This window comes from Saccopteryx bilineata, chromosome 3 (assembly GCF_036850765.1).
Source record: "Saccopteryx bilineata isolate mSacBil1 chromosome 3, mSacBil1_pri_phased_curated, whole genome shotgun sequence".
NCBI lineage: Eukaryota > Metazoa > Chordata > Mammalia > Chiroptera > Emballonuridae > Saccopteryx > Saccopteryx bilineata.
Genome location: NC_089492.1, coordinates 168,385,026 through 168,412,725, shown reverse-complemented (window position 1 = coordinate 168,412,725; position 27,700 = coordinate 168,385,026). Strand labels below are relative to the sequence as shown.

Sequence of the window (27,700 nt, the reverse complement as noted above, 5' to 3'; positions counted from 1 at the left end):
GGATGCCTTTTATTTCTTTTTCTTGTCTGATTGCTGTGGCTAGGACTTCCAGGACTATGTTGAATAAGAGTTGTGAAAGGGGGCACCTCTGCCTTGTTCCTGATCTTAAGGGGATTGCTTTTAATTTTTGCCCATTGAGTATGATGTTGGCTGTGGGTTTGTCATAGATGGCCTTTATCATGTTGAGGTATGTTTCCTGTATTCCCACTTTGCTGAGAGTTTTGAACATGAATGAGTGCTGGATTTTATCAAATGCTTTTTCTGCATCTATTGAAATTATCATGTGGTTTTTCTCCTTCCTTTGGTTTATGTGATAAATCACATTCATTGATTTGCGAATATTGTACCAGCCTTGCCTTCCCAGAATAAATCACACTTGATCATGATGTATGACTTTTTTCATATATTGCTGGATCCAGTTGGCTAATCTTTTGTTGAGGATTTTAGTATCTAGATTCATCAGGAATATTGGCCTGTAATTTTCTTTTTTTGTGTTGTCTTTGCCTGGTTTTGGAATTAGAATTATGCTCACCTCATAAAAGGAGCTTGGAAGTCTTCCTTCCTCTTGAAATTTTTGAAATAACTTGAGAAGGATAGGAGTTAGTTCTTCTTTGAATATTTGGTAGAATTCACTTGTGAAGACATTGAGCCCTGGGCTTTTGTTTGTTGGGAGTTTTTTGATAACTGTTTCAATCTCATTTGTTGTAATCAGTCTGTTTAGGTTTTCTCTTACTTGCTTTTATTAATCTTTCTTCAGTGGATACATAGCTAATATTTATTTCTATGTTTAACATTAAAAGTGCTTTGGGTCTTTATTTAGAAGTTTGATGATGTTTTGTGACCAGAAATACAGTTTAGGAACTCAACTCTTGTTTATACTAATTAGCCTATGGTAAAGCTGATTTTTTTAATATATTGTTTTGCTCAAAGTCACAGTTTGCAGAGACCTATCTATCAACAATGTTAAGTGAGGACTTAGTATATTAATTTTAGTGGTTAATGACAAACTAAAAGTTGGTGAAACCACAAAGGAAAAAAAGAAACAATAATCTTAAAAGTCAAGAAAATGGTCATCTGTAGGTGGAAGGTGGGTATGATGGGAAAGGAACCACCCAGGAGCGTCAGAGGTCCTGAACATGATCTAGTTCATTGCCTCAGTAAGAGCTACATGTATGTTTATGTTCATTTCATCATTAATTTTAAAACTGAACATAAGTTTTACATATACTTCTGTATGTTACATAAAAATAAAAAACATCTATCTGCGGCCTGGATTTTAACCTGTGATCAACTCTAGGCCATAACCACACTTGTCAGGGACCCTTCTAGACTGAGTCCTCCCTAGCTCCATCCTGACCTAGAGCTACCTTTGACAAGATGACCTGGATCAGAAGGGTTCTTCTAGTAAAGGGGGGCAGTGTGGGGAAGGACAGGCAGAGGGATGTTTTCTGGAAAGTGTTTCATGGCCTTGGGCTTGCTGCCATATTTCATGATAATGTAAATGAGGAACTCTGCCTTTCCTTTACTGTGACCTTCTATTCCAGCAGGGACCCTGGCCACAGGAACTTGGCTCCATATTTCTCTCTGACTTTGCACATCTTGTTGGAGATTTCACCTGAGCACCAGCATTACATGGAAGTACTTTGTGTTCTGTAGATTTACCGAATTATATAATCACTGATACCTTAGAACACTTTCTTTTGAGGAAGTTGCATTATACATGCCCATTTTTCTCACTTCTAAGGGACTTCCCAGGCCTACCAACCTGTTTGCAATTGCTCCTGTTACAGCAATCCAATTTATAAACTCAGGACCTTGTTCAGTGAACATTCAGCACATGTATACTATGCTCAGGCTAAGAAAGGATTTCTGCCTTATGAGCTTCGGACAAGCATCATCATAACAGCATAGCACTGACACAAAAACAGGCACACAGATCAATGAAACAGAAGAGAGAACCCAGAAATAAACTCATGCCTTAATAGTCAATTAATATTTGACAAAGGAGGCAAGAACATACAATGGGGTAAAAACAGTCTATTCAATAAATGGTGTTGAGAATATTGGTACAGGTATGTGCAAAAAAAAGAAATGAAACTAGACTACCTCCTTACATTATACACAAGGAGAAACTCAAAATGAATTAAGATTTAAATATTAGACTTGAAATAATAAAAATCCTAAAAGAAAAAATCCTAGGCAATAAAATCTCAGGCATTTCTCATAGCAATATTTTTTTCTGACATATCACCTCAGGCAAGGGAAACAAAATAAGAAAATAAACAAATGAGACTACATCAAACTAAACTGCTTATTTTATTTTAATGTATTATTATTATTATTATTATTATTATTAAGTGAGAGGTGAGAAGGCAGAGAAACAGACTCCCACATGTGTTCTGACCAGGATCCAGCTGGCAAGCCCACTAGGGGGTGATGCTCAGCCCATCTGGGGTGTTGCTCTGTTGCTCAGCAAATGAGCTATTTTAGTGCCTGAGGCTAGGCCTTGGTGCCATCCTCAGCACCTGAGGCCAACTTGCTCGAATGAGCCATGGCTGCGGGAGAAGAGTGTAAGGGAGAGAGAGAGAGATAGAGAGAGAGAAAGAGAAGGGGGAGGGGTGGAGAAGCAGATGGTTACTTCCCCTGTGTGCCCTGATTGGGAATAGAACCCGGGATTTCCACACACCAGGCCAATGTAAAAAGTTTTTGCATAGCAAAGAAAATCATAAAAAAAAAAAAAATGAAGAGAGAACCCACTGAATAGGAGAAGATATTTGCTGGCACATCTGATAAGGGATTAATAACCAAAATTTATAAGAACCTTATAAAATTCAATACCAAAAAATCCAATCAATCCAAATAAGAAATTGGCAAAGGACTTGAATAGACACTTCTTCAAAGTGGACACACTGATGGCCAATAAATATGAAAAGATCTCAATGTCACTAATCATCAGAGAAATGCAAATTAAATTCACAATGAGATATCACCTCACACCTAGGAGAATGGCTATCATCAATAAATCAATAAATAATGAATACTGGTGAGGATGTGGAGAAAACGGAACCCTTGTGCACTGTTGGTGGGAATGGAGACTGGTGCAGTGAATGTGGGGAAAGCAGTATGGAGTTACCTCAAAAAATTAAAAATAGACTGCCTTGTGACCCAGCAATTCCTCTTCTGGGAATATATCCAAAGAAACCTGAAACACTAATTTGAAAGAAGATACGTACCTCCATGTTCACTGCAGTGTTATTTACAGTAACCAAAATTTGGAAGCAGCCCAAGCACCCATTAGTAGATGAGTGGATATAAAGCTGTGGTACATTTACACAATGGAATACTACATGGCCATAAAAAAGAAAAAAATCTTATCTTAAAAAAATTTTTTTGAGAGAAAGAGACAGAAAATGAGAGAGAGAGAGTGAGAAGCATCAACTTGTAGCTGCTTCGCTTTAGTTGTTCATTGACTGCTGTACATGCCTTGACTGGGAATCAGACCTCAGGTTCAAGCCAAGCCAGTGACCCCTTGCTCAAACCAGCAACCTTTGGGCTGAAGCCAGTGACCTTAGGCTTTCAAGCCAGTGACCTTTGGGATCGTGTCAAAGATTTCAAACTCAAGATAGCAACTCCTCGCTCAAGTTGGCAACGTCAAGGGTTTTAAACCAGTGACCTTAGGGTTCTGGGTCGATGCTCTATCCACTGAGCCACCACCAGTCAGGCATTTAAAAACTTTTAAGAAAGTTTATTGATTGATTTTACAGAGAGAGAGAGAGAGAGAGAGAGAGAGAGAGAAAGGGAGGAAGGGAGGGAGGGAAAAAAGGAGGGAGGGATGGAGGGAGAGAGAGTCAATTTGTTGTTACACTTATTAACGCATTCATTGATTGATTCTTGTATGTGCCCTGATCAGAGATGGAACCCACAACGTTGGTGTGTTGGGATGATGCTCTAACTGAGCTACCTGGCCAGGGTTGGGAAAACTTAACTTTTGCAACAGCATGGATGGACCTAAAGAGCAATATGCTAAGTAAAATAAGCCCATCAGAGAAAGACAAGTACCATATGATTTCACTCATATGTAGAACCTAATGAACAAAATAAACTAACAAAATAAAACAGACTTATAGATACAGGAGAATAGATTGACAGCTCTGAGGGGATGAAGGTTGTGGGCTGGGTGAAAAAGGTGAAAGGATTAAGCAAAAAACAAAAAAAAAACCCCAAACAACCTCCCAACTAATTGACACAGACAACAGTATGGGGATTACCAGAGGAAAAGGGGGGCAGGGAGGTAGAAGGGATAGATGGTGATGGAGACTTGACTTGGGATGGTAAATAGAGAATACAGTGTACAGATGATGTATTAGAGTTGTTCACCTGGAAGCTAAATAATTTTATTAATCAATGTCACCCCAATAAATTCAATAAGAATGAAAAAAGAAATGGGGAAAAATGAATCCTGAAAAACAGAAAAGCAACCCAGAAGTTAAATAAAAAAAAAAAAGAAGAAGAAGCAAAAGGCCAGCAGGTAAAGGCAGACAATGGGCCTCGGTTTGCTCTGCCTCGGCCCTGCTCTGACTCAGTTCTGTCCAAGGCGCTGACTCACACCCCGTGATCTTTCCTGACAGTTTCATACCCAAACTTCCTTGAGCCCTTGGCCTTCCACCAGTAAGCTCATTGCCGTGCCTGTGTTAATTCTAGATGCCAAATGTACCGGTGTCACCACCATGGAAATATTTGACTTTATTTTAAAATAATTTTCTGCTTTGAGCTATTTTCTTCTTTCTTTTTTCTGTCAAACTATAAAAGGAATTTCTAGGCTGTTTCATCAGGAAATTGCTGTACAAAAATCTCTCATGTGCCCTTTTGCTGTGTCTGGGTTTCTAGTAGTAGGAAGAAAACAGACTTTAAGCCTGGTGATCAAAAACAAAAAAGAAATTCTTGCTGCTTTTTATCCTCCCCCCATCAATATTGATGACATCCAATCCCAGGTCACACAAGGGATCCAAGCCCTTGCATGCCAGGCTATGGTATAAATAGGGTGTACTGCTGTGGGGCTCATGGCTTTCTGTCTCCCCTGCTCACACTGGGTCCTTGTCTCCCCTCAATGGCAAACTCTTCTATGAAGATTGATTCTGCCTTTCAATTTCTCATTCTCTCCCTTCCTAATTACCTACCTCACCCCAAGAACATTCAACTTTCCTCTGTTGTATTCAGAATTCTGAGCAGTGGTTAAGCACCAAGTTGTAGAGTCAAAAATGCCTGAGTTCAAATCCTAGTCCCATCATTTGCTGCCTGTGGGACCTTTAACTGTGTCTCAGTTTCCTCATCTGCGATCTTAAGTAAATACCTATTTCATAGAGTTGCTACAAAGATCAATAAGGATAAGGAGAGCAATTGTGATATAGCCTTTGCTCTGTGCCAATCACTGCTCTAAGTACTTTACACATCTTAACACATGCAAGGGGCTCTTCATGGTGCCTGGATTAGTAACTGCTCAATAATGTTAGCTAGTTTTCTATGAGTCTCTAATGGTTTACCAGGTAACATCTCTCCACAAAATAGCAAACTCTTAAGGAGAAAGAGTATCACATAGGTCTTTCAAACCACTGATCGTCTGTGGACATGTCCTGGCAGCCCGGAGCTCACACTGAGTAAAAAGTAAGTCTCAAATGAAGTGAATTAAACCCAAAGCAGAATTTCTAATTGGCAACCCAAATCCTTGGCATCATATTGAACACCGGAGCAGATGATGAAGAGCTTGGGCTTTGCCTGTTTTAAGCCTTGCTGTACTCCTCACTGATGGGCCACACTGGGTTTCCTCCTGGCAGAGTGGAGGGAACAGAGGTATCACTTCCAGATCATCTCATCTGCTTAACTAGCTATATTGCTGACTGGCAATAGGGAAGTTTCCATCCTTAATCGCCCTGGTACACCCACTAGCAAGGATGCAAGTGGATGCTAAGCAAAAAGGAGAAAGAAAATTCAATCTTGGTGAAAACTGGATAATGTAATCTGAAGTAAACAGAATTAAATTTGGGGATTGGTCAGCCTAGGCCCACCTCTTCTGGGGAGCTTGAGGGCTGACTCAGTGTCTCTGGGCGTGGGTCTATACACGGACACTTACTGAGCTTTGACATAGAGTCGGGGCCATTGCTGGCCCTGCCAGAGTTAGAAAATATTTTACAAAGGTGGTCCTAAAATGCTCCATAGTTTTAATTCAGAAGAATTCCTGACTTATTTTTAAGTCCCCTCTGCCATATATAGCAACTGAGCCATTAGATAATGACAAGAGCAGAAGGCAGAACAGTGCAGATTCTGTTTACCCAAGCAGGCCTGTGCTTCTGCCTTTACTCCCTGCTCACAAGTTGGGGAGGCCTCATTGCTTTCAGCCAGTGCCTACCACTGCCCAGTCCTGCCCACTCCCAAAACACAAACCCTCTTCACAGGACAACCCATCTCTTCTTCTCCCTCAGGTACTTCCAGCTGGACCCAAAGAAGCCAGCTATTGAGTAGGGTCATTTCTGTACTCCTCATATTGGCCTCGTCACTGTTCTTCTAGCCTGAGACTAAAATCAGGATGACACTCCACTCTTGACTCCTTACGGTGAAGTCAGAGCCAGCCTCTCTGACAGATATCAGAGGAGAGAACTGCACCCCCAACCTAATACACCTGAAAATGGCACAGGAAATGGGCTGAAACACAAAGGTTAGATGGACTATGGCAAAATGCAAAGACATCTGCCTAGCAGAGTGAAAGATGCTTTTCTGGGTTACAACATGGTAACTGGCAAAGGAAAGGGTAGAAGGAGGCTTTGATCTTCACAATGTCATGTGCAGGAATGATGAGATGGCGGTGTGGCTTTGGAGGAATAATATGACCCAGTGTGATGTGGAACCCTGGTCAATTAGCAAACCAGGGTCATGACCCCAAGGGAGGCAAGGTGCTCAGAGAATAAGGCCCTGCAGCTCTGGGGCAAGTGTGGCAAAGAAGAGGAGTCCCTAGGTCCAGGAACCCAGGGCAAGGCATTACCCTCTTCATCACACACACTGGCAACTCACCTACAGATGTGCTGGGAGTGGGGAATGGTGGGGGGTAATCAATTTGGTAGGGCTTGTTGGGAGGAGAGAGGAGAAAAGAGAGAGGAAGGTTTATCCCAAGTCCCACAGAGTACTGGCACAGCTGTCATTCAAGGTCAGGCTCTGTAGAAATAAATACTGGTGAGGAAGGAAATGGAAGTTTGGCCGGACATCCATGAGGAACCCTCAAAGGTGGACCCTTCACTAGCCAAGTGCTCATCCTGATGGAGGGTGGGGGTGTAGTGTGAGGGGTGGGTTACCACAAGGCCAGTAAGGCCCACTGGAAAGAAGGAAGTATTCAGGAGGGAGAGAAAGAAGGGATAAACAAAGCATGGTGGAGAAGGTAGGAAAAGAAGTGGGGAGGAACATTTTTGAGGGCCTTTAAACATGCTGCACCCATCTGCCTCCTAGCCTCAGCCTGGTACCCTTAGGGACAGCTGAGCCTGCCCTCTTTTCTTGGCTGCTCAAGCCCTCCTCATTCCTCAAAATCTTCCTGGGCCAATAGCATCTTCCCAGAGAATTTCAATTCCCCAGGGATCAGCCCTGTTGCTGAACCCTTACCACTAATGTCACAACTTACTTGCAATCTCATTCATGTCCCTACTGATCTCCAAACCACACCCTACCTGCAGCCATCTGGTGCACAATCCTAGGCTGGGTGCTGAAGTTTCCCTTTGTGGGGGGACATCTGCCAGCCTCTGCCAAAGTTCTGATATGCCCTTTTCAGGCCAAGGCTCTGTGGTAGGATTTGGGGCACCAAGGTTAAGGACCTGAACTATGTCCAACACACCAGGTCAGGCCTTGCTGAGATCATGGCACCTTGCTTGTTCCAGGTTGACATGGCTGCATCTGCCCTTCCTGTGACAGGGTCCTGGGACCTTGGCCTGGTACTGGTGGGGGTGCTCCTGAATCCTCACACACAGAGCCCCACACATCTGTACCACCTGACCATAGTTCTAGATGGTTTCCAAGGAAAAATGAGAATGTGTACTGGCAAAGGCCTTTGGAGGAGCAGAAACTCACCGGTAAGTGCCCAAGGAGAGGTGTGATACTGTCAGAAACATAGAGAATGCTGCCGTCCGTCGTCATTGCGATGAGGAAGCCATCTAATGCCTGCAGAAAATGCAACAGTGAAGGTCCCTTAGTCATGCTTTTATGGGGGAGGTTGTCACTGAAGTAAAAGACCAACCCCATTTTATGACACTGACGTGCCTTGCAACCCTTAGAATATTTCTATGAATAACCTCACAGAACTCTGCCTGGCACACTGAACGGGTTCTTAAAGTGCCTAAAACGCAAAAGCACTAAAAGGGCTCAGTGAAAAATCTGACTTACCGGTATCATGAATCAAAATTTAGCCATGGGTTTTAATGATAAGTACACTATTGGGCTGAATCAGAAATTAAATTATTACCATTAAAAGATGTCAGTAATATTTTGAAAGACATCATACCTAACAGAAGCATTTAAAAAGAGAAAGTTCGTCTGTAGGTCAAGTTCCACCAAAGGAATTGTTTATAAAGAACGTCTACATTAATCCACAGATGTATACAGTAAGAGCTGGAGGGGGGAACGCTGTAAAGCATTTTGGAAAGTCTGAAAATTCATTCATTTATCAATAAAATGTTTTTACTGCCCTGACTGGTTATTTCAGTGAATAAAGTGTGGTCCAGGCACTCGAGGCCATGGGTTCAATTCCCAGTCAGGGCATGTAGAAAAAGCAATCAATGAGTATACAGCTAAATAGAATGATTAAGTGAAACAATGAGTTGATGCTTCTCTCTTTCTCTCTCTCTCTCCTTCTTCCCCTCCCTTCTTCTTCTCTCTCTCTCTCAAATCAATAAAAAAAATTTTTAAAAATGTTTTTACTGAGCACCTACTGTATGCCAGGCACACTGCTTTAGTTGCTTGTGGTTTAGGCAGCAGTATTTTCTCACAGACATGTTTGCTGTTTTGTTTTTAGATTTCTTATTGGATGCTTATGATGTTGTCCTAAGACACATCTGAAATAATTTTTTTTTTTAGTGAGAGAGACAGGAAGGAAGAAAGATGAGAAGCATCAACTCATAGTTGCATCTATTTAGTTGTTCATTGATTGCTTCTCATATGTGCCTTGACTAGGGGGCTCCAGCCAAGTCAGTGACACCCTGCTTAAGCCAGAGGCCTTGGGCTCAAGCCAGTGACCACGGGATCATGTCTATGATCCCACCTCCAAGCCAGCAGCCCTGTGCTCAAACCATCAACTCTGCGCTCAAGGCAGCGACCTCAGGGTTTTAAACCTGGGCCTTTAGCATCCCAGGTCCCAGGGTCGATGCTTTATCCACTGCACCACCACCAGTCAGGTAATTGGAAACCTGATTCTAAAATTCAGACCTCATAACGCAGAGCATGAGGCTGTACTGGCAAACTGGCTCTAGGGCGCACTATCAAGATTGAAGAGAGGAAAAACAAAGCCCACCTCACCAAGAAACACACACTGGAGGCAGTCACATGCTTGGGTGGACTGCCACTGTAAGACTACCGCTGTTGCTTTCCTCACTATACCTCTGAAATACCATCTTCCCTAAATGGAAGTTTTCTGCTTTGGGGGGAAAAAACCAAACTGAAAAATGTGCTTAGAAAGTTCTAGAATAAGTGCATGGTAGGCTGGCATGAGGCTAGGAAAGTGGAACAGATCTGCAGGTCAAGTGTTGTGGAGGCACACTCATGGCAAGACTCGATTGAAGAAGATAGAAAAAGGCCCAGAAAAACCACCAGGAAAAAAATATCATGGCATACCTCCACCACAAAAACAAAGAAATGGAGCAGCCCATGCAGAATGTAGAGGAAGACTGCCCTTTGGGAGGGGGCAAGGGTCAGCAGCCCATGGGGGAAAATGATAGGGACAGGCTAGCTGACTGGCCCCTACCTTCTGACAGGTCATACACAATAGGCAGGTCAATGAAGGGATTGGTGGAGATGGAGATTATATGGGAATGTTAATGGAAGAGATGAGAAAAATCAGTACAAACTTAGGGAGCTGCAGTTGAGGAGTGTCTGCATACCCTATGGGGGAGCTCTCTAATCACCATGACCATCATGATGAATTTTTCCTTATACTTTGACTCCTGCCATTTTCCATGAGATTAATGCTGATTCTCACTGTTGTTCTCTTTTTCCTTGCATTTCCTGATATGCCTTTTTAATTTGCTGTGAACAGTCTTCAATTTCCATGTGTCAAATGGGTTCTGTGCTACCAGATTCTAACTGGAGATTGCCTTAGCACAGAGTCTTAAGTTTCTGTCAATAGCTGTTTCACTCATTTGCACAGAAAAATGTAAGTGAATAAAGCAATTAAAAAGCAGCCTAAAAAAAAAAAAGAAAGTTCTAAAATATTTTGTATACACTCAGCTAGAACCTCCCAAGATCTGCATGGCTAAATGGGCACTAATTCCATTCAAGTCAATCTATATGAACAGCAGCAGGAACTGGAAGTAGCCCACTACCTCTGTATGGAGGGCATGGTTGCAATATGCCAAAATAGGAGGGAGTACCTTTCACCAGGAAAATTAACATTAGGTTCATTTATTATTTTACAATGATATGTTGCAGGGTTCAAGACTGAAAAAATATTAAAGCGCATTTCTATTTTTATTATTATTAATTTTAATGGGGTGACATTAATAAATCAGGGTACATATGTTCAGAGAAAACATCTCCAGATTATTTTTGACATTTGATTATGTTGCATACCCATCACCCAAAGTCAAATTGTCTTCCGTCACCTTCTATTTGGTTTTCTTTGTGCCCCTCCCCTCCCCTTACCCCCTCCCTCTCTCCCTCCCCCCCTAAAGTGCATTTCTTAAGTGGACAGCATCTTTGTGGATTATATCAGTGATTTTCAAGTAGGGGTGATTTTGGCCCCCTGTGGACATCTGGGAATGTCTAGAGCAGGGGTCGGGAACCTTTTTGGCTGAGAGAGTCATGAACACCACATATTTTAAAATGTAATTCTGTGAGAGTCATACAATGACCCGTGTATGTTAGGCATTATCCAATAAAAATTTGGTGTTGTCCTGGAGGACTGCTGTGATTGGCTCCAGCCACCCGCAACCATGAACATGAGCGGTAGGAAATGAATGGATTGTAATGCATGAGAATGTTTTATATTTTTAACGTTATTATTTTTTTATTAAAGATTTGTCTGCGAGCCAGATGCAGCCATCAAAAGAGACACATCTGGCTCGCAAGCCATAGGTTCTCAACCCCTGGTCTAGAGACATTTTTGATTGTCACTACTGGGGATACTGCTGATATCTACTGGGTGGAGGGCAAGGATGCTTGAACATGTCCTGAAGTGCACAGGACAACCCCCAACAAAGAATTATCAGGTCCAAAATGTCAATAGTGTTGAGATTGAGAAATCTTGGTTTAAATTTATGGGTCATGGTGAACAGAGAGGTACATCCTAATAACTTTTACTCCTTTTTCCCTCAATTATTTTTCTAAATGGTTTTAAAATTATATTTTCAGAGCTCCCGGAGGTAATTTTTTTTAAGAGGTAGGAGCAGGCCCTGGCCAGTTGGCTCAGTGGTAGAGCGTCAGCCTAGTGTGCAGGAGTCCTGGGTTCGATTCCCGGCCAGGGCACACAGGAGAAGCGCCCATTTGTTTCTCTACCCCTCCCCCTCTCCTTCCTGTCTCTCTCTTCCCCTCCCGCAGCCAAGGCTCCATTGGAGCAAAGTTGGCCCGGGTGCTGAGGATGGCTCCATGGCCTCTGCCTCAGGTGTTAGTATGGCTCTGGTTGCAGCAGAGCAATGCCCCCTGGTGGGCATGCCGGGTGGATCCCGGTTGGGCATATGCGGGAGTCTGTCTGACTGCCTCCCGTTTCCAACTTCAGAAAAATACAAAAAAAAAAAAAAAAAAAAAAGAGGTAGGAGCACTGCTGATATGTCAGCTGGACTATTTTGGAAAAAAGGAGATTAGAATACTAGAAAAAGTTGAAGCAATACAAATTGTCCCCCTGAACAGTGAGCCCATGCCCCTAAGTCTATAAAGCAAGTGGGTGTGGAAAAGCTGAGGGGTTTCTAAATGGAAGGTAACTCCCATCAGCTCACTGGCATTTCCATCACATTCACCAGAACTGAACTGAGTCACTGCTTTGGGAATATTTGCTATCGTTTTAGAAATCTATTGGCAGCATTGGGGAGTGACTCAAAAGAGCATGATTGCAAAGTGATGTGCTCCTCTCCATGGAAAGGTGATGGGGACAAAAGATTTGGGGTCACCAAAGCCACCACAATGGCCCAAATTTTATACCTGCCTCATACACAGCAAAATTAAACCATCTCTTTCTGTCAATTCTTGATTCTGATGGGACATCTCTTGTGTACCCTGATAGCCTCTGGGCAAGAATAAAGATTGCTGTGGCTTTTCTGAATAAAACTCTCTAGTTATCCATCAACAGGGGCTTTCCCTCCTTTTGTGTCTACTTGTTCAAATGCTTGTTGCTACAGTCTTCACCAGCTTACACTTGACCAGCCTGTCTATAACCAAGCCATTCTTGTTCTTTCATACCCCATAACTGCAGGAGTCCCCCAAGAATCTGATTTGGGACCTTTTAGAGAGAAGAAGGAAGAAAGGATTCCTACCAAGGAAGGGTACCAGCAGCTCAGTTCACTGGGGCCTGCTGCGTTCTTTTTTTAAAGATTTATTTATTCACTTTAGAGTGGAGGGGGCAGAGAGAGAGAGAGAGAAAGAAATGGGGAGGAGCAAGAAGCATCTACTCCCATATGTGCCATGACCAGACAAACCCAGATGTTTGAATCAGTGACCTCAGCATTTCAGGTCGACACGTTATCCACTGTACCACCACAGGCAGGATGATACGTTCTGTCTTCATTTTAAAAGGGGACACCTTGGCTACCAGTACATGTTGTAAACATGTCTCTGAAAAAATCAGAGGGAGGTGCAATGAGAAGGGGACATACACTATGAGGAAGCTATCCAGTGGGGAGTTATGACATCATCCTGAGGGGGTCCCTGCTGAGTTTCAAAACACCAGGGGTTCTAGTGACTCATCATCAAGTCTGTGTCTACTGAGGAGCAACAGACTGGAGGAGAAGCCTAAACCAGCCCGAGATAAATCAAAAGTAATTAGTTGGTGAGTTTCTCAGGCTCCCCAGAGCAGCAATTTACCCAGAATTCATGTCTATTTCATTCATATAGCAAGATTTCCTTTAGATTTGCTTCAAGGAGTCTATACTGGGAATAGAGGAAACTGCATAAAGAATACCATACAAATCTAAAATCTTCTTTTTCTAGAAACTTTAGTCTCCTGAAATTTCAGTCCTGCCTTTCAGCCCAAATAATTATTTATTTATTTATTTATTTATTTATTTTAAATTTTTTCTCTTTTTTTTTTCTCCCATTTTTCTGAAGCTGGAAACAGGGAGAGACAGTCAGACAGACTCCCGCATGCACCCGACCGGGATCCACCCGGCACGCCCACCATGGGGCAACGCTCTGCCCACCAGGGGGCGATGCTCTGCCCATCCTGGGCGTCGCCATGTTGCGACCAGAGCCACTCTAGCGCCTGGGGCAGAGGCCACAGAGCCATCCCCAGCGCCCGGGCCATCTTTGCTCCAATGGAGCCCTGGCTGCGGGAGGGGAAGAGAGAGACAGGGAGGAAAGCGCAGCGGAGGGGTGGAGAAGCAAATGTGCGCTTCTCCTGTGTGCCCTGGCCGGGAATCGAACCTGGGTCCTCCGCACGCTAGGCCGACGCTCTACCGCTGAGCCAACCGGCCAGGGCCATAATTATTTATTTTAAACTCTATAAAAGTCTTGTTTCCGCAAACATTTTTGATACCTTGAAACACTGGGGGGAAAAAGATTGAATGACAGGCTCTTAAAAAGAGGTTTGTGCTATAGGGTTATGCATTTTACCTACTTTTCCCTTAGAATTAAAATTTAAAATGATTTATGTAAAGGAGCATAGTGATGCATTAATTCAACATGATATTTATAAGCTGCTCTAAATTTGAGACACTTAAAATGCACTACTTGTGGAGAATGTTTGGTATTTTCTTTAAATATAGTTTTATATGTAGATTTAAGTATCTTTCATTTTATGCAAATGTTTATTAATATATTTATATTTTGTAATATTTAGACATTTTCATTCTGGGATTTTCTTAATCCAGGATTTTCTGTTTCTTGCATAGTTTGTCTCTGTAAATTAGCATTTGTATCAGTCTTAAATAGGCACTTAAGATGAAATATAGAAAGATTTTCCCCAAGAAGTTACTCTCCAAAAAGCTTGCTAGGAATTGCTGACACATAGCTTGTGTTTTCCTTTTCCTGAACATACTCGCCCCACTTTTCTCCTTTTCACTTAAGGGCCACGCATGCCATGTTGGGGTTCTCTCTCCCTCCACTGTCATGTTCATACACTCCTAGTCTTATTCTCTGTTTAGATGTCAGATTACCTTGCCAGATGTTTTTGTAGAGACCCATTATTATATCTGTATGAGGGGTTTCACCCATAAATAACCATATGATGTTAGGGAAGTCCACTGGCTCAGATCAGCCAGATTTCCACAATATAGCCCTATAACAGGGGGAGTCAACCTTTTTACACCTACCGCCCACTTCTGTATCTCAGTAGTAGTAAAATTTTCTAACCGCCCACCGGTTCCACAGTAATGGTGATTTATAAAATAGGGAAGTAACTTTATAAAATTTATAAAGCAGAGTTACAGCAAGTTAAAGCATATAATAATAATTACTTACCAAGTACTTTATGTCAGATTTTTGCTAAGTTTGGCAGAATAAATCTTTATAAAACAACTTACTATAGTTAAATCTATCTTTTTATTTATACTTTGGTTGCTCCGCTACCACCCACTATGAAAGCTGGAGCACCCACTAGTGGGCAGTAGGGACCAGGTTGACCAGCACTGCCGTACAAGATGGCTGTGGGCACTTCACTTTCTAGAGGAAGAAACATGTCTTTATCAGCACAGAAAGGGTGTGGGCTGAGTGGGGAAGCACGGGGTCACTAATGGTTGATACCCACATGTTGATGTAATATGAACTCAAGTTAAAAGTATAACTTTAAAAGAAGACATGTTTTCAAAATGTGTTCTACTAAGGAAAAAATGTAATCACTACATTCTCAAGAGGAGACACTCTGAACTAGAAGACAGTGCAGAAATGGGATCTTTTCTCCCTCCTTCCCCTTGCTCTAATTTACCTTCAGCTTCAGCCCCTTGCGGCTTGCCCCCAGTGTACTCTGGTTGGGAGACCATGAGAGGGACCATCCTGTAGTCACTATGACAACTGTACACACTTACATTCAGTTTGGGGGGGTCTTGCTTATAGTGACCAATTCTGGAGTCAAACATAAGTAGTAACACGAGAGCTTCGGGAGAGTATCTGTTCCAAGACCTCTTTCCAGGGTCAAGAACAGTTGCTTATTTGGGCACAGGGTCTTATCTGGAACAAGCAGCTACACTTTCATTTGCAAATTTCAAATTGCAGTCAAGCTAGTTTGAAAGTGCATTTCACCTCCAACATCAGCTGCGTGAATTCTTCAGTTCTGAGGAAGGAAGGTTTCCAGTCCTGCTGAATATCACAGATTTTCGTCTGTGCTGAGACTTCTAAAAAAACAAAACAAAACAAAACAACAAAAAACCAAACAAACTACAGGTAAACTTTTATATTTAAAGGTACCTAGGCATTGGAATTAACAAATGAAGCACACGTTATATCTATGTAATTCTGTATATACCTCTGTAGTTTAATTAAAAAGCCAATACGTATAAGGAAATACGTTACCCTGATTTCCAAGCACTGGTTCCTTTGTATGTAATGGGCTTAAAAACACCTCTTAATGTTTTCACACCCTTTAATGAGCCTTCTGGAAGGAGAGCATCCCATCCTCTTCATGGGTGTAGTGCCTGCTGCTAGCAGGTGGCATAGTGCCCTTGAATTTCTTCATGACAAAGTCGTCATCAGCAGGGATTTTAGAGTTAGCAGTTGGGAGTTATCAAGGCAGCAGGAACAAAGACTGGGGTGGTGGGATGTTCTTAAACTGCTTTTTAAAAAAGAAATTTGGTCAAGGCAAAGCAAAGCACTTTAGACATATGGGATTTTCAAAATTCCAGAAACATTTTAGGCTTATGGTATATCACCTACTGTGTCTATGCTAAATGTAACATTTTTTTTTTAGCATTTTCTGGTACTGGAGTATCATGTACTATCAAGTACATGTTACTTAATTTCTTTTAAAGCCAGGATTTACTCTTCTCAAAGTATTTCTGGGTTAATCTATACTTTGCTTCTGTAACGACCTTGTGCTGACCATATTATTCATGTTAGTCAATTCAGTGGTGATTGGTTTACACAGGGCTCCTTAAATTTTCTATTTCTTCAGCATTTTTGAAAGCGTTTTGTTTATTACTAAAATATCTCTGATAAGATTATTACAGATAGATCAAATGCTCTATCAGATATATTCTCTTTCAGTTTATCCTCCCATCTTTAACTCCACTTTATGTATGTTTTGCTCCACTTTATGTAGTAAGAGGTTTCTTTAGAGATTATTTTCTTGGTGCTAAGAAAACCAAGCACCTCTGATTTATCTCCTATATTAAATGAAAAACTAATGCATTAACAACTTCCTGAAAAATTCAAATTGTTCAGGCAGATAATCTATAAACTGTAAATTTGGGGAAACACTAATAGGCTTTTTCCCCTGAGCCTGTGTTGTTAGTATTGCTTAGATGGAGCATGGAGAATGCATTACCGCATAAGTGAATGAATTTGAATGCATTCAGCAGTTACTTGTGAATGAAGATGAGGTGAAGGACTCAGTTCCTTATGCATCTCTAAACTTTCCTGTGTTTCCTGCAATGCTCAGCCCTATAGGGATGTTTTCTTCCTTTGGGATTTTAAAAAGAACAAGTTGCTGTCACCAATGGGGCCAGGGGTTAAATGCTGCCTAGAAGGCAGAGGCTGGGCCAAGTGTTCATTCTGAAGTGCCGGCTGAGGAAAGGAAGAGTGGGTGATGTTCCAGGTCCTCAAGCAAATGAATGTCATGGTTTGACCACTTAGAAGAAAAATGGTCCGAGAGGATATGCTGATAAATTAGCCCCCAGAATGTCCTCCCCCCTTTTCAACACTTCAGCTTATCTGAAAATTCTTTTGACCATTAGGATCAAACTGTAGATTAACTGTCTAGGAGACGTGTCCTTCTGGCAGTCCAAATTTGACTTAGGCAGAGGTCTATTCAACTTAATGGCAAAGGAAAATGAAAGAACCAGTGTTCTACATAAATAACTTTTAGATCATTCAGTGTGCCTGGATACTTTCTAAACAACAGCATAATAATAATAAAAGATATTTCATTCACTTTGTATTTCAACAATTTGATTACAGTCCTTAGAAGTTAAGGAAATATATATAGCATAATATACAGGCAGTCCCTGGGTTGCTAATGAGAGGTTCTATAGGTTTTTTTGTTTTTTGTTTTTGAGAGAAAGAGAGAGAGAGAGAGAAAGGAGGGGGGATAGACAGGGATAGACAGACAGGAAGGGAGAGAGATGAAAAACATCAACTCATAGTTGTGGCTCTTTTGTTGTTCACTGATTGCTTTCTCATACGTACCTTGACCAGGGGGCCCCAACAGAGCCAGTGACCCCTTGCTCAAGCCAGAGAAGAGACCGGGGCCCCAACAGAGCCAGTGACCCCTTGCTCAAGCCAGAGAAGAGACCTTGGGCTTCAAGCCAGCGAACCTGGGCTCATGTCTATGATCCCTTGCTCAATCTGGCAACCCCACACTCAAGCTGGATGAGCCCGTGCTCAAGCTGGTGAAGTCGGGGTTTCAAACCTGGGCCCTCAGCATCCCAGGCCAGGCAGGTTTGTTCTTAAGTTGAATTTATATGTAAATTGGAACAAGTATATTTACCCATTAAATGCAACTTAGACTGATGTTTGTCTTAACATGATATTTATTTTTACCTTTCTGTGCATATAAATACTTAAACATTTTCAAATCTACAGAACCTATCTCATTTGTAACCTGGGGACTGTCTGCATCTCAAAGTAAGAATAATGTCTCAAAGCAAGTTAAACAAATATTAAATAGGAAATAGAATTCAATGTTACCATCATGACTCCACTGGCATTTGATGTGACCAATATCATAAGGTACAAGTGACAGGGCAGACTACCTAATGTGGTCACAGTGAGTTCAAACAAAGGAATCAAAACCACCTGGGACCAGTTTTGCAGAAAAACAATGCAATTAACAGCTGAACTCAAAAATTGTTTATAGCATTAAGTTGTAGCTGTGCCCTAGGGTGTTTACCTCCTGACTGCTCCTGGTGTTAGCGTAGATAGCTAGATATTAATTAGGGAAGGCAGCAAACGAACTCAGACATTAAAAAGCCTGCTTGCTTCACTAGGAAGTTACAATTTCACACACTCCATCAGGGACCTAATCTGTTGAAGAGGGCAGGACCATTACAGGTCACCACTGGGGAAGGAATGGAGGAATAAACAGCAGAAGAAATTCCTCTGCTGGGTACATGCCCAGTAGAAGTCAAGAAGGCACAGGGGAGGTGCTTCCATTTTGAGGCAAGCACAGTAGGAGCCAAGATAGCAGCCATACAGGCCTGTCAGTCTAGCCTAGTTGAAAGATTGGCTTGGATAAGAGACACAGAACTCGAAAAGATCTATGAAATGAATTGATTAAGGGATATATCCAATACAACAAGCCTGTGGGAGATTGGGAAGTTGATTGGTTAGTTTAAAGAGGTGCCTAGCCTGAGATAATATAATCAACCTAACAGAGAAGCTTGCTCTCTTCTCTCTCTCTGTCTTTATGTTGCATGGTAACAGGTGCTTGCCCATTGGTTTGTGTGTTCTCAAATTGCCATGTGGTCCTAAGAGCTGTGTGGGCTGCAGCTGCTTGAGGATCTCAGCTTGGGGACTCCCAGGTGCAGGCTCCAAAGCATGGCCTGGGCACAGTGCCAACCAGAGTGCAGCTGGGAACACAGACTGTGCTAGCTGGACAAAGACGAAGGCTGGATTGGACTAAGCTTTGGTATAAACTGAATCATGGCACAGGATATCTGGCCAGTGGTCTTGGTATTGGACCTGATGAACATTAAGCTGGACTTTTTCCATGGCAGAATGGATGGAGATGAGACATTGGGAACCTGGGGTCAGCCTTCTATTTCAACTCCAGTAAACCTTACCAAGCCACAGCCTTCCATACATGAGTCCTTTAGAATGCCTTCCCTGGAACTTTGTGGAAGAATCACATTTCCACCAGCAACACTGGTATGGGCTAACAAGGTGTTGTGGACCGTTAATGGCAAAAAGCCATTATAGATTCGAGGCTTGGCAGGGGGCTAAGTTCTCCCCCTTCCATCTCCATATTTGGCTTTGATGCTGAGTGTTTGCACCCACTCCACTTCCTTCCTTGGGTTGCAGGAAGCAATATAGATGCCCTTCCTCTGACTCTGTTTGTTTCAGATGTTTGTAAATTTCACTAATGTATCCTGTTTTTGCCTTGGGAGAGTTCCTGTCTTAGCCTTTGATGTGCAACTTTGTATCAGGGTCCTTGATTTGCATAGGTCCATATAATAAAGCGAACTGGGGCTGTGAGGCACTCAGATGCTGCCAGGCAGTTTGAGGAGTCCTCCTGGTCCCATCGATTTTGTTCTGACAAGTGTGTTTCCTCAATTCCGCACCGTTATTTGGAGCCGCGCTGGTCTGCGGCAAGTGGCGCCCAAACAGACGACTTGAGTACGAGGAAACTAAAACTGAAGGAAGGTGACAGAATTCCCCAAAGTGAAGTGCGCACAGTGAGTAAAAAAAGTTTTTGGGGAAAGTGTAGTTGAGAGTAAAAGAATATGGGACAGATAGGGTCAAAAGTAAGGGACCTTTATGTAGGAATGTTTCTGTATGAAGACAAATCATTGTCTGAAGAGTATCAGGGTGAGCTGGAAACAGAGGGATGTGAAAACGAGGATAACTTGGAGTCTGAGGATGACAGGGGAGATGAAAAATCCGTGGCTATGGCTGCCTTAGCCGCGGGGCCTCCGCTGCCCTCAGCTCCTTCCTACATTCAACCCTCTGCTCCTCCATTCCCTTATCAGGCTGATTATCAGGCTCAAAATGTAGGGGAAACAATAAATGATGGCTTTACCCATTTTCCTGTTGTAGAAATACAGGATGATATGAGGAGACTAGTGCGAGAACATGAACCTGTACCTTTTAGAACTCTGAAAGAGCTTAAACTTGCTTGTGTTCAGTATGGGCCTACTGCCCCCTTTTCACTTGGTTTATTAGATACTATTAGGGCGAAGGCTCTTCCCCCAAATGACTGGAAGGTGATTGCTTGTGCTTGGCTCTCTGGGGGTAATTATTTGCTGTGGAAGTTGAACTTTCATGAAGGAGCTGTTGACGTAGGAGAAAAATCTCAGCATAGTCAACCTGAGCCACCGGTTATAGCAACTATAGAATTTGAAAATGGATAGGAGATTCAGATATTAGGAAAGTTATAGCTTTTCCTGTCCTGATCTGATTTTCTTTAATGTTTTGACTGCGGTCTTCTGAACTATCATTTTGTTTCTTTCTTGTTCTTTGCCTGGAGGTTGAGGCAGGGAACCTGTGTTGGATCTGACTATAGGAAATATCCCAGCAGCTGCCGAGAGCAAATTTTCTCAGGGAGATTTTGTTTAGTCACATCCTTCAGTCTCTCTGTCAGAAAATGCCCTAATAACAGGAAGGCATCTTTGTAATCTGGATGTGCTCTGAAATCCCGGGTTTCTCTCTGGTTTGTCTAATTCTTGTCTCTGTTTAGTCTTTGTTTAATGTTGTCAAAATGTGTCTGTTTTTAAGGCCTGAATTAAGTTTGTTTTCGCATGCAAAAATTAGAAATGCTGGCTCTAATATTTAGAAAAAATAAAATGTTTTTAGAACTTGTAAGGAGCACTCATTTAAATTTAAATAGAATAGAATGTAGATCCTTAAGACTTACTGATTTGGTTAGTGCATTGTGAGTTGTGTTCAGAGTTAGGAGCCAAATAGCAACTTAAGTATTAGGAAACTCCTGCAAATCTTCTTTGTCATGCTCTTTTTACTTTAAATTTTTTAAATACTGATGTACAGGGTCATTCAGCAGCAGAGAGACTCTGGAACCCTGCAAGGAAAGCCTTCCCTGAAGTGCAATGGAGGGACCCACTCACAGGAATCTGGCAAGGGCCAGACCCTGTTCTCTTATGGGGCCGAGGATATGTGTGTGTTTTTCCTAGGTCTGCTGAAGCTCCTCGGTGGATCCCTGAATGACTGGTGAGACACCATGATTCTAGATGAGAGACTCACTTTACAAGAGCAATTGCATAAGACTTACTATGCTCTCTTCCCTTTCTCAATTATTATCTAATTTTGTTTAATGTTTTAGATCATTTTATTTTCCTGCTCCATTGCTTGAAAAGAGGGCGAAAGGGGGGCCTGATTTGGGTATTGCTGAATAGAAATCTCATACGGCCGTCTTGAGATTTTTCGAGAGAGATCTCTGTTTAGTATATATCCTTATTACGTTCCTATTAAGGTAGCCCTACTTAAGATCAAGCAGGCCATAGTTTAATCTCTAAAACCCCGGGTTTCACTCTTGATTTGTGTGATTGTATGTGAAGTCTTTGTTTAATGTCTAAGTATTTTTGTTTATAAGGCCTGAATTAAGTCCTTACATGAAAAGTAATGATGATACTAGTTTTGGAAGTGCCGGCTGTAGTATTGAAAACAAAATGGAATAATTTCATTTCCCTATATAAATATAATTTTGTTTGGAATAAGTAGAGCGCGCTCATTTTGGATCCAAAAAAAACTTGCTGGTTTGGCCAGGCTGCTCCAGGCCGCAAGTGAAAGGCTTGAAGCAGCATAGGTTTACATAATAAAGGTGTAAAGAAATTTTTGCTGTAGAAGAATAATGAAGATCACACTGGGATTTTTTAGTTTTGATATGTACTCTTTAAGGTGCCTGTTAATTAATATTAAGGAGGTGTTTTGATAAATGTGGGAATGTTGCTTAAAGGTGCATTTACTCTATTTTTGTTAAAAAGTTAACAAAGTCAAGAATTTCTTGTAATCTTTGAAGTCAAAATATTGTAAAGTGTGCTTAACATTTGCTTGAAGATTCAATTGAAAATAATAAGAAAGTGGGGGGGGAGTCATGTCCTGGAGCTCCTGCAGGTCTACCCTGTTACGCTTTTTACTTCAAACAGTTTATCTTGAATGCTGATGTACAAGAGATGCCCAAATTTTTGTCCTGCAAACTACTACCCTTTTTTAATTTTTATTTGATTCCAGCTAATAACACTGTTTTGTTCTTTTCTGAATAGCTCCAGATATATAGGCAGATAGGGACCCTCAAGCCCCTCAGCGAGATCTTCTGAGCATGGCTTTTAAGGTACCAAGAGGCCAAAAAAGCCCAAAGGAGATCAGGTAAAATACTAGCTCTTGGCATATGCCCTCAGAGGCTCCAATGCTCCAACTGGAACTTCATTAGGGCCCTGCTTCAATAGTGGAAAGGATGGTCATTTGAGCCAAAGCCTGCCAGGCTTACATGCCTTTGCTGTGAGGAAGAAGGGACACACTGGAAGGTAGGCTTCCCCCTCACTCCTCTAAGGGAGGGTTCAGTCTCTTCCAGCCCTGCTCCAGCCACCTGTGACCTAACCTTGCCCAGAATACTGGGATTTGCCACTGAAGGCTAAAAGGTGCCCAGGGCCGTCAGCCCCATCTATGACACTGTGGATGAGCCTGGGGTATTTCTTCCAAGTAGCCAGTAGACTGGTCTCATTTACACAAGGGCCACTTAACTATGTCTTGCCTGAATAGTCAGGTTTTTTATTCTTCCCTAGAAGATCTCTGTTGTGGGTATTGACAGTCCTGTTTTCTGCTGCTTTGATTAATATATAGTCTTTCCTTTATTCCTCCTGCCTCAATGCCCCACTCATAGTTTAGGCTAGGACCTACTCCTAATTCAGAGCTCCTTTTTTCCCTTTTTGCCAACTTACAAATTTACCTCTGCCACCCAGTTTAGTGTATCCCAAGGTTCTCCTCACCACCCCATGGCTGTAAAGCTCCAGTATAGGACCCCTGGGTTCATCTTTCCAGTTTGAGGAAAACGGAAGCTCTGTCTTCATGCGTGCTGTGGATGGCTTTTCCAGTCTACCTGGCTCATTGCCAGCTGGGAGCAGCGGTCATTGGGACTTTGACGCTAACTGCAGAGTATGGAAGTGTGATGGCAATTACAGTGCCATGTGGACTTCCCCTGAATGTGGACTTTTCCTGGGCTCCTGCTCCTGTGACAGTTTTTGTTGGACTGAACTGGGGTTGGGTTGCATTTGCAGAGATTTGGAATGGTGTTGGTGCCAACTTGGACTTGGTGAACACTTTAAGGATATTACTCTTTTATAGATTCTTGTTGTAATATTAGCTTAAAGAGTTTGCTTAAAGGCTTTAATCACTGTGATGTATTAGTACACTTGTTTTGGGTATCTGTTAGCATTGGCTATACTAATTTTGTGTTTGTTCTGTATTTTTTCCATCTGCCTCCAAAATTAGAAAATCAGATGAGTGCAAATCTCAGCACACAAATTAAAAAGAAAAGGGGGATATGTTGTGGACCGTTAATGGCAAAAAGCCATTATAGATTCGAGGCTTGGCAGGGGGCTAAGTTCTCCCCCTTCCATCTCCATATTTGGCTTTGATGCTGAGTGTTTGCACCCACTCCACTTCCTTCCTTGGGTTGCAGGAAGCAATATAGATGCCCTTCCTCTGACTCTGTTTGTTTCAGATGTTTGTAAATTTCACTAATGTATCCTGTTTTTGCCTTGGGAGAGCTCCTGTCTTAGCCTTTGATGTGCAACTTTGTATCAGGGTCCTTGATTTGCATAGGTCCATATAATAAAGCGAACTGGGGCTGTGAGGCACTCAGATGCTGCCAGGCAGTTTGAAGAGTCCTCCTGGTCCCATCGGTTTTGTTCTGACAAGTGTGTTTCCTCAATTCCGCACCGTTATTTGGAGCCGCGTTGGTCTGCGGCAACAAGGAGCAGCTTATCTTTGGGCTGAATGTGGTCAAAGAAGTGTAGAAAATGGGACAAAAACTCTCTGTTGGGTAGGTAAATATTACCCTGCCCAACAGTGACATTTCTCCTTGTTCTCCAGCCTTCTCTATGCCACCCCATACTTTAAGGGAAACATATTTAAATGGCATATGTGAGCAAAGGGATTTGATGTTGAGAGAAAATGACATTAAATCAGCTTGAGACTCACACAGGAAGAGGAAAGTGTGCAGGCCAGCCTGGCCCAATAAAAATAACATTTAGGTGAGTGTGGGTAAGGATGTCCAACACTCCTGTTTACATAATTTAAGGGTTTTTCTCCTATATAATGGTGACATAAAATTTCTTTACAGAGAAACATGGTTGGATTCTTCTTTTGATTTGAATTACTTCAAAGGGAATGAGCATGCATTCCAGAATCAAGATTTATCTCCTGAGCTGAGAAACCAGTGAAGCTTAAAAAATTGAGAAAAGAGCTCAATAATTATAACAACTATTTTGATTGAATCATCTTCCCTTAACATGTGGCCTCCCTTTAGCATGAAGGCAGAAAGTATATCTATATCTTAACTTGGGATGTATACTGGAATCACCCAAAATCTTTTAAAAATGCAGATGCTGGGGCCTTACCCAGGGGTGCACTGGTAAAAGGCTTTCTGCACCTACAACAGAAAGCCTTGATTTGTAGTGTTGGACTATTTCTGTGGTGTAAACACTCCTAGAGTGGCTGATTTCATGCAGTTGACTGGCTTGCAGAACTCCTGGAAATGTAATGATCATCTTTTATAAGCAAGTATGAACCGGCTCCAGCTCACCACTGTGGTTTCGCCCCTAAAAATTCTGATTAATTCTTTGTGAGGTGTGACTCAGTTATATGTATGTTTTTAAAAATATTTTATTAATTTTAATTTCTTGTGTTAATACAGATTCAAGTGTCCCACTCAATATAACACACTCACCCCCACCCCTGTGTGCCCAATATTAACCCCTTTGCCTCCTCCCCTTAACTCCCTCCCCCTTTTTCTCTGGGATTTGCTGTCCTCTTATCTGTATTTATGTGTATGTATATATAATTTCACTAATCCCTTTACCTTCTCTGATCCCATCCCCTCATCCTCCTTCCCTCTGACATCTGTCCTTCTGCTCCCTGTGACCCCACCTCTGCCTCTATTCCATTCCTCAGTTCACTTTGTTCATTAGATTCCACATATATGTGAGATCATATGATATTTTTCTTTCTCTGCCTGGCTTATTTCACTTAACATAATAATCTCCAGGTACACCCATTCCATCACAAAAGGTAAGATTTTTCTTCTTTGTCACGGCCGCATACTATTCCATTGTGTATATATACCACTGCTTTTTACTCCACTCATCCACTGACAGACACTTGGGCTGTTTCCAGATCTTCGCTATTGAACAATGCTGCAATAAACACAGGAATGTATATCTTCTTTTGAATCAGTGATTTAGTGTCTTAGGATGTATTCCTAAAAGTGGAATGGCTGGGTGAAAAGGCAGTTCCATTTTTAATTTTTTGAGGAATCTCCATACTGTTTTTCACAGAGGCTGCACCAGTCTGCATTCCCACCAGCAGTGCAGGAGGGTTCCCTTTTCTCCACACCTTCTCCAGCACTTATTATGTGTTGTTTTGTTAATGAGTGCCATTCTGACAGGTGTGAGGTGGTATCTCATTGTGGTTTTAACTTGCATTTCTCTGATGATTAGTGACATTGAACATTTTTTCATATGCTTGTTGGCCATCTGTATATCCTCGTTGGAGAAGTGCCTACTCAGTTCTTTTGTCCATTTTTAATTGGATTATTTACCTTCCTGGTGTTGAGTTTTAGGAGTTCTTTATAAATTTTGATTATTAACCTTTTATCAGAAGTATTGGTGAATACGTTCTCCCGTGTGTGGGTTCTCTTTTTATTTTGTTCATGGTGTGCAAAAGCATTTTAGTTTGATATAGTCCCATTTTTTTATTTTGTCCATTATTCCACATGCCCACGGAGATAAATTGGCAAAAATATTGCTATGAGAGATATCGGACAGTTTACTGCCTATGTTTTCTTCCAAGATGTTTATGGTTTCACAATTTACATTTAAGTCTTTTATCCATTTTGAGTTTATTTTTGTGAATGGTGTAAGTTGGTGGTCTAGTTTCATTTTTTTGCATGTACCTGTCCAATTTTCCCAACACCAATTATTAAAGAGACTGTCTTTACTCCACTGTATGCTCTTACCTCCTTTGTCAAATATCAATTGACCATAAAGGTGTGGGTTTTGTTTCTGGGTTCTCTGTTCTATTCCATTGATCTGTATGCCTGTTCTTATGTCAGTATCAAGCTGTTTTGATTACTGTGGCCTTGTAGTATAACTTGATATCAGGAAGTGTGATACCTCCCACTTTATTCTTCTTTTTCAAGATTGCTTAGGCTATTCGTGTTCTTTTTTGGTTCCGTATAAATTTTTTTTTGGAATATTTCTTCTATATCTTTGAAGTATGCCATTGGTATTTTAAAAGAAATTGCAATGAATTTATATTGCTTTGGGTAGTATAGAGATTTTAATGAAGTTTGTTCTTTCTATTCATGAACATGGTATATGCTTCCGCTTGTTTGTATCTTCCTTTATTTCTTTTTTCAATGTCTTATAATTTTCCAAGTACAAGTCCTTTACCTCCTTGGTTGAATTTACTCCTAGGTACTTTACTTTTTTTGTTCCAATTGTGAAAGGGATTGTTTCCTCAATTTTTCTTTCAGACTGTTTATTGTTGGTGCATAAAAATGTCACTGATTTCTTTTTTTTTTTTCAAAGTTAGAAGCAGGGAGTTAGAGAGATAGACTCCCACATGTGCCCAACCTGGATCCACCAACATGCTCAACCTGGATCCACTGGCATGCCCACCAAGAGGAGATGATCTGCCTATATGAGGCATTGCTACATTGTGGCCAAAGCCATTCTAGCACCTGTGGCGGAGGCCATGGAGCAGTCCTCAGCACATGGGCCAACTTTGTTTCCAATGGAGCGTTGGCTGTGGGAAGGGAAGAGAGAAACAGAGAGGAAGGTGGAGAAGAAATGGGTGCTTCTCCTGTGTGCTTTGAAAGTCCTGGGGATCGAACCTGGGACGTCCACTTGCTGGGCCGACACTCTACTGCTGAACCCATAGGCCAAGGTGGCTACTGATTTCTGAATATTAATTTTATATCCTGCCACCTTGCTGAATTCATTTATCAGGTCTAGTAGTTTTTTGACTGAGACTTTAGGGTTCTCTATGTACAGTATCATATCATCAGCAAATAATGATAGTTTTACTTCTTTTCTAATTTGGATGCCTTTTATTTCTTCTTCTTGTCTGACGGCTGTGGCTAGGACTTCTAGAACTATGTTGAATAAGAGAGGCAAAAGTGGGCACCCCTGCCCTATTCCTGATCTTAGGAAACTGCTTTTAATTTTTGCCTGTTGAGTATGATGTTGGCGATCAGTTTGTCATAGATGGC

At 41.8% G+C, this 27,700-nt stretch overlaps 1 protein-coding gene across 2 annotated transcripts in view; it reads right to left on the bottom strand.

The window, feature by feature from the left end:
- Positions 1-27,700, bottom strand: part of NPAS2 (neuronal PAS domain protein 2) — a 274,339-nt gene that overhangs the window by 53,226 nt on the left and 193,413 nt on the right. For both annotated transcript variants that reach the window (XM_066268232.1, XM_066268233.1), the window contains exons 4-5: positions 15,625-15,716; positions 8,104-8,193 (exon numbers count right to left, since the gene is read on the bottom strand). In XM_066268232.1, the coding sequence (XP_066124329.1) occupies positions 8,104-8,193; positions 15,625-15,716 (182 nt within the window). The remainder of the gene's footprint in view (positions 1-8,103; positions 8,194-15,624; positions 15,717-27,700) is intronic.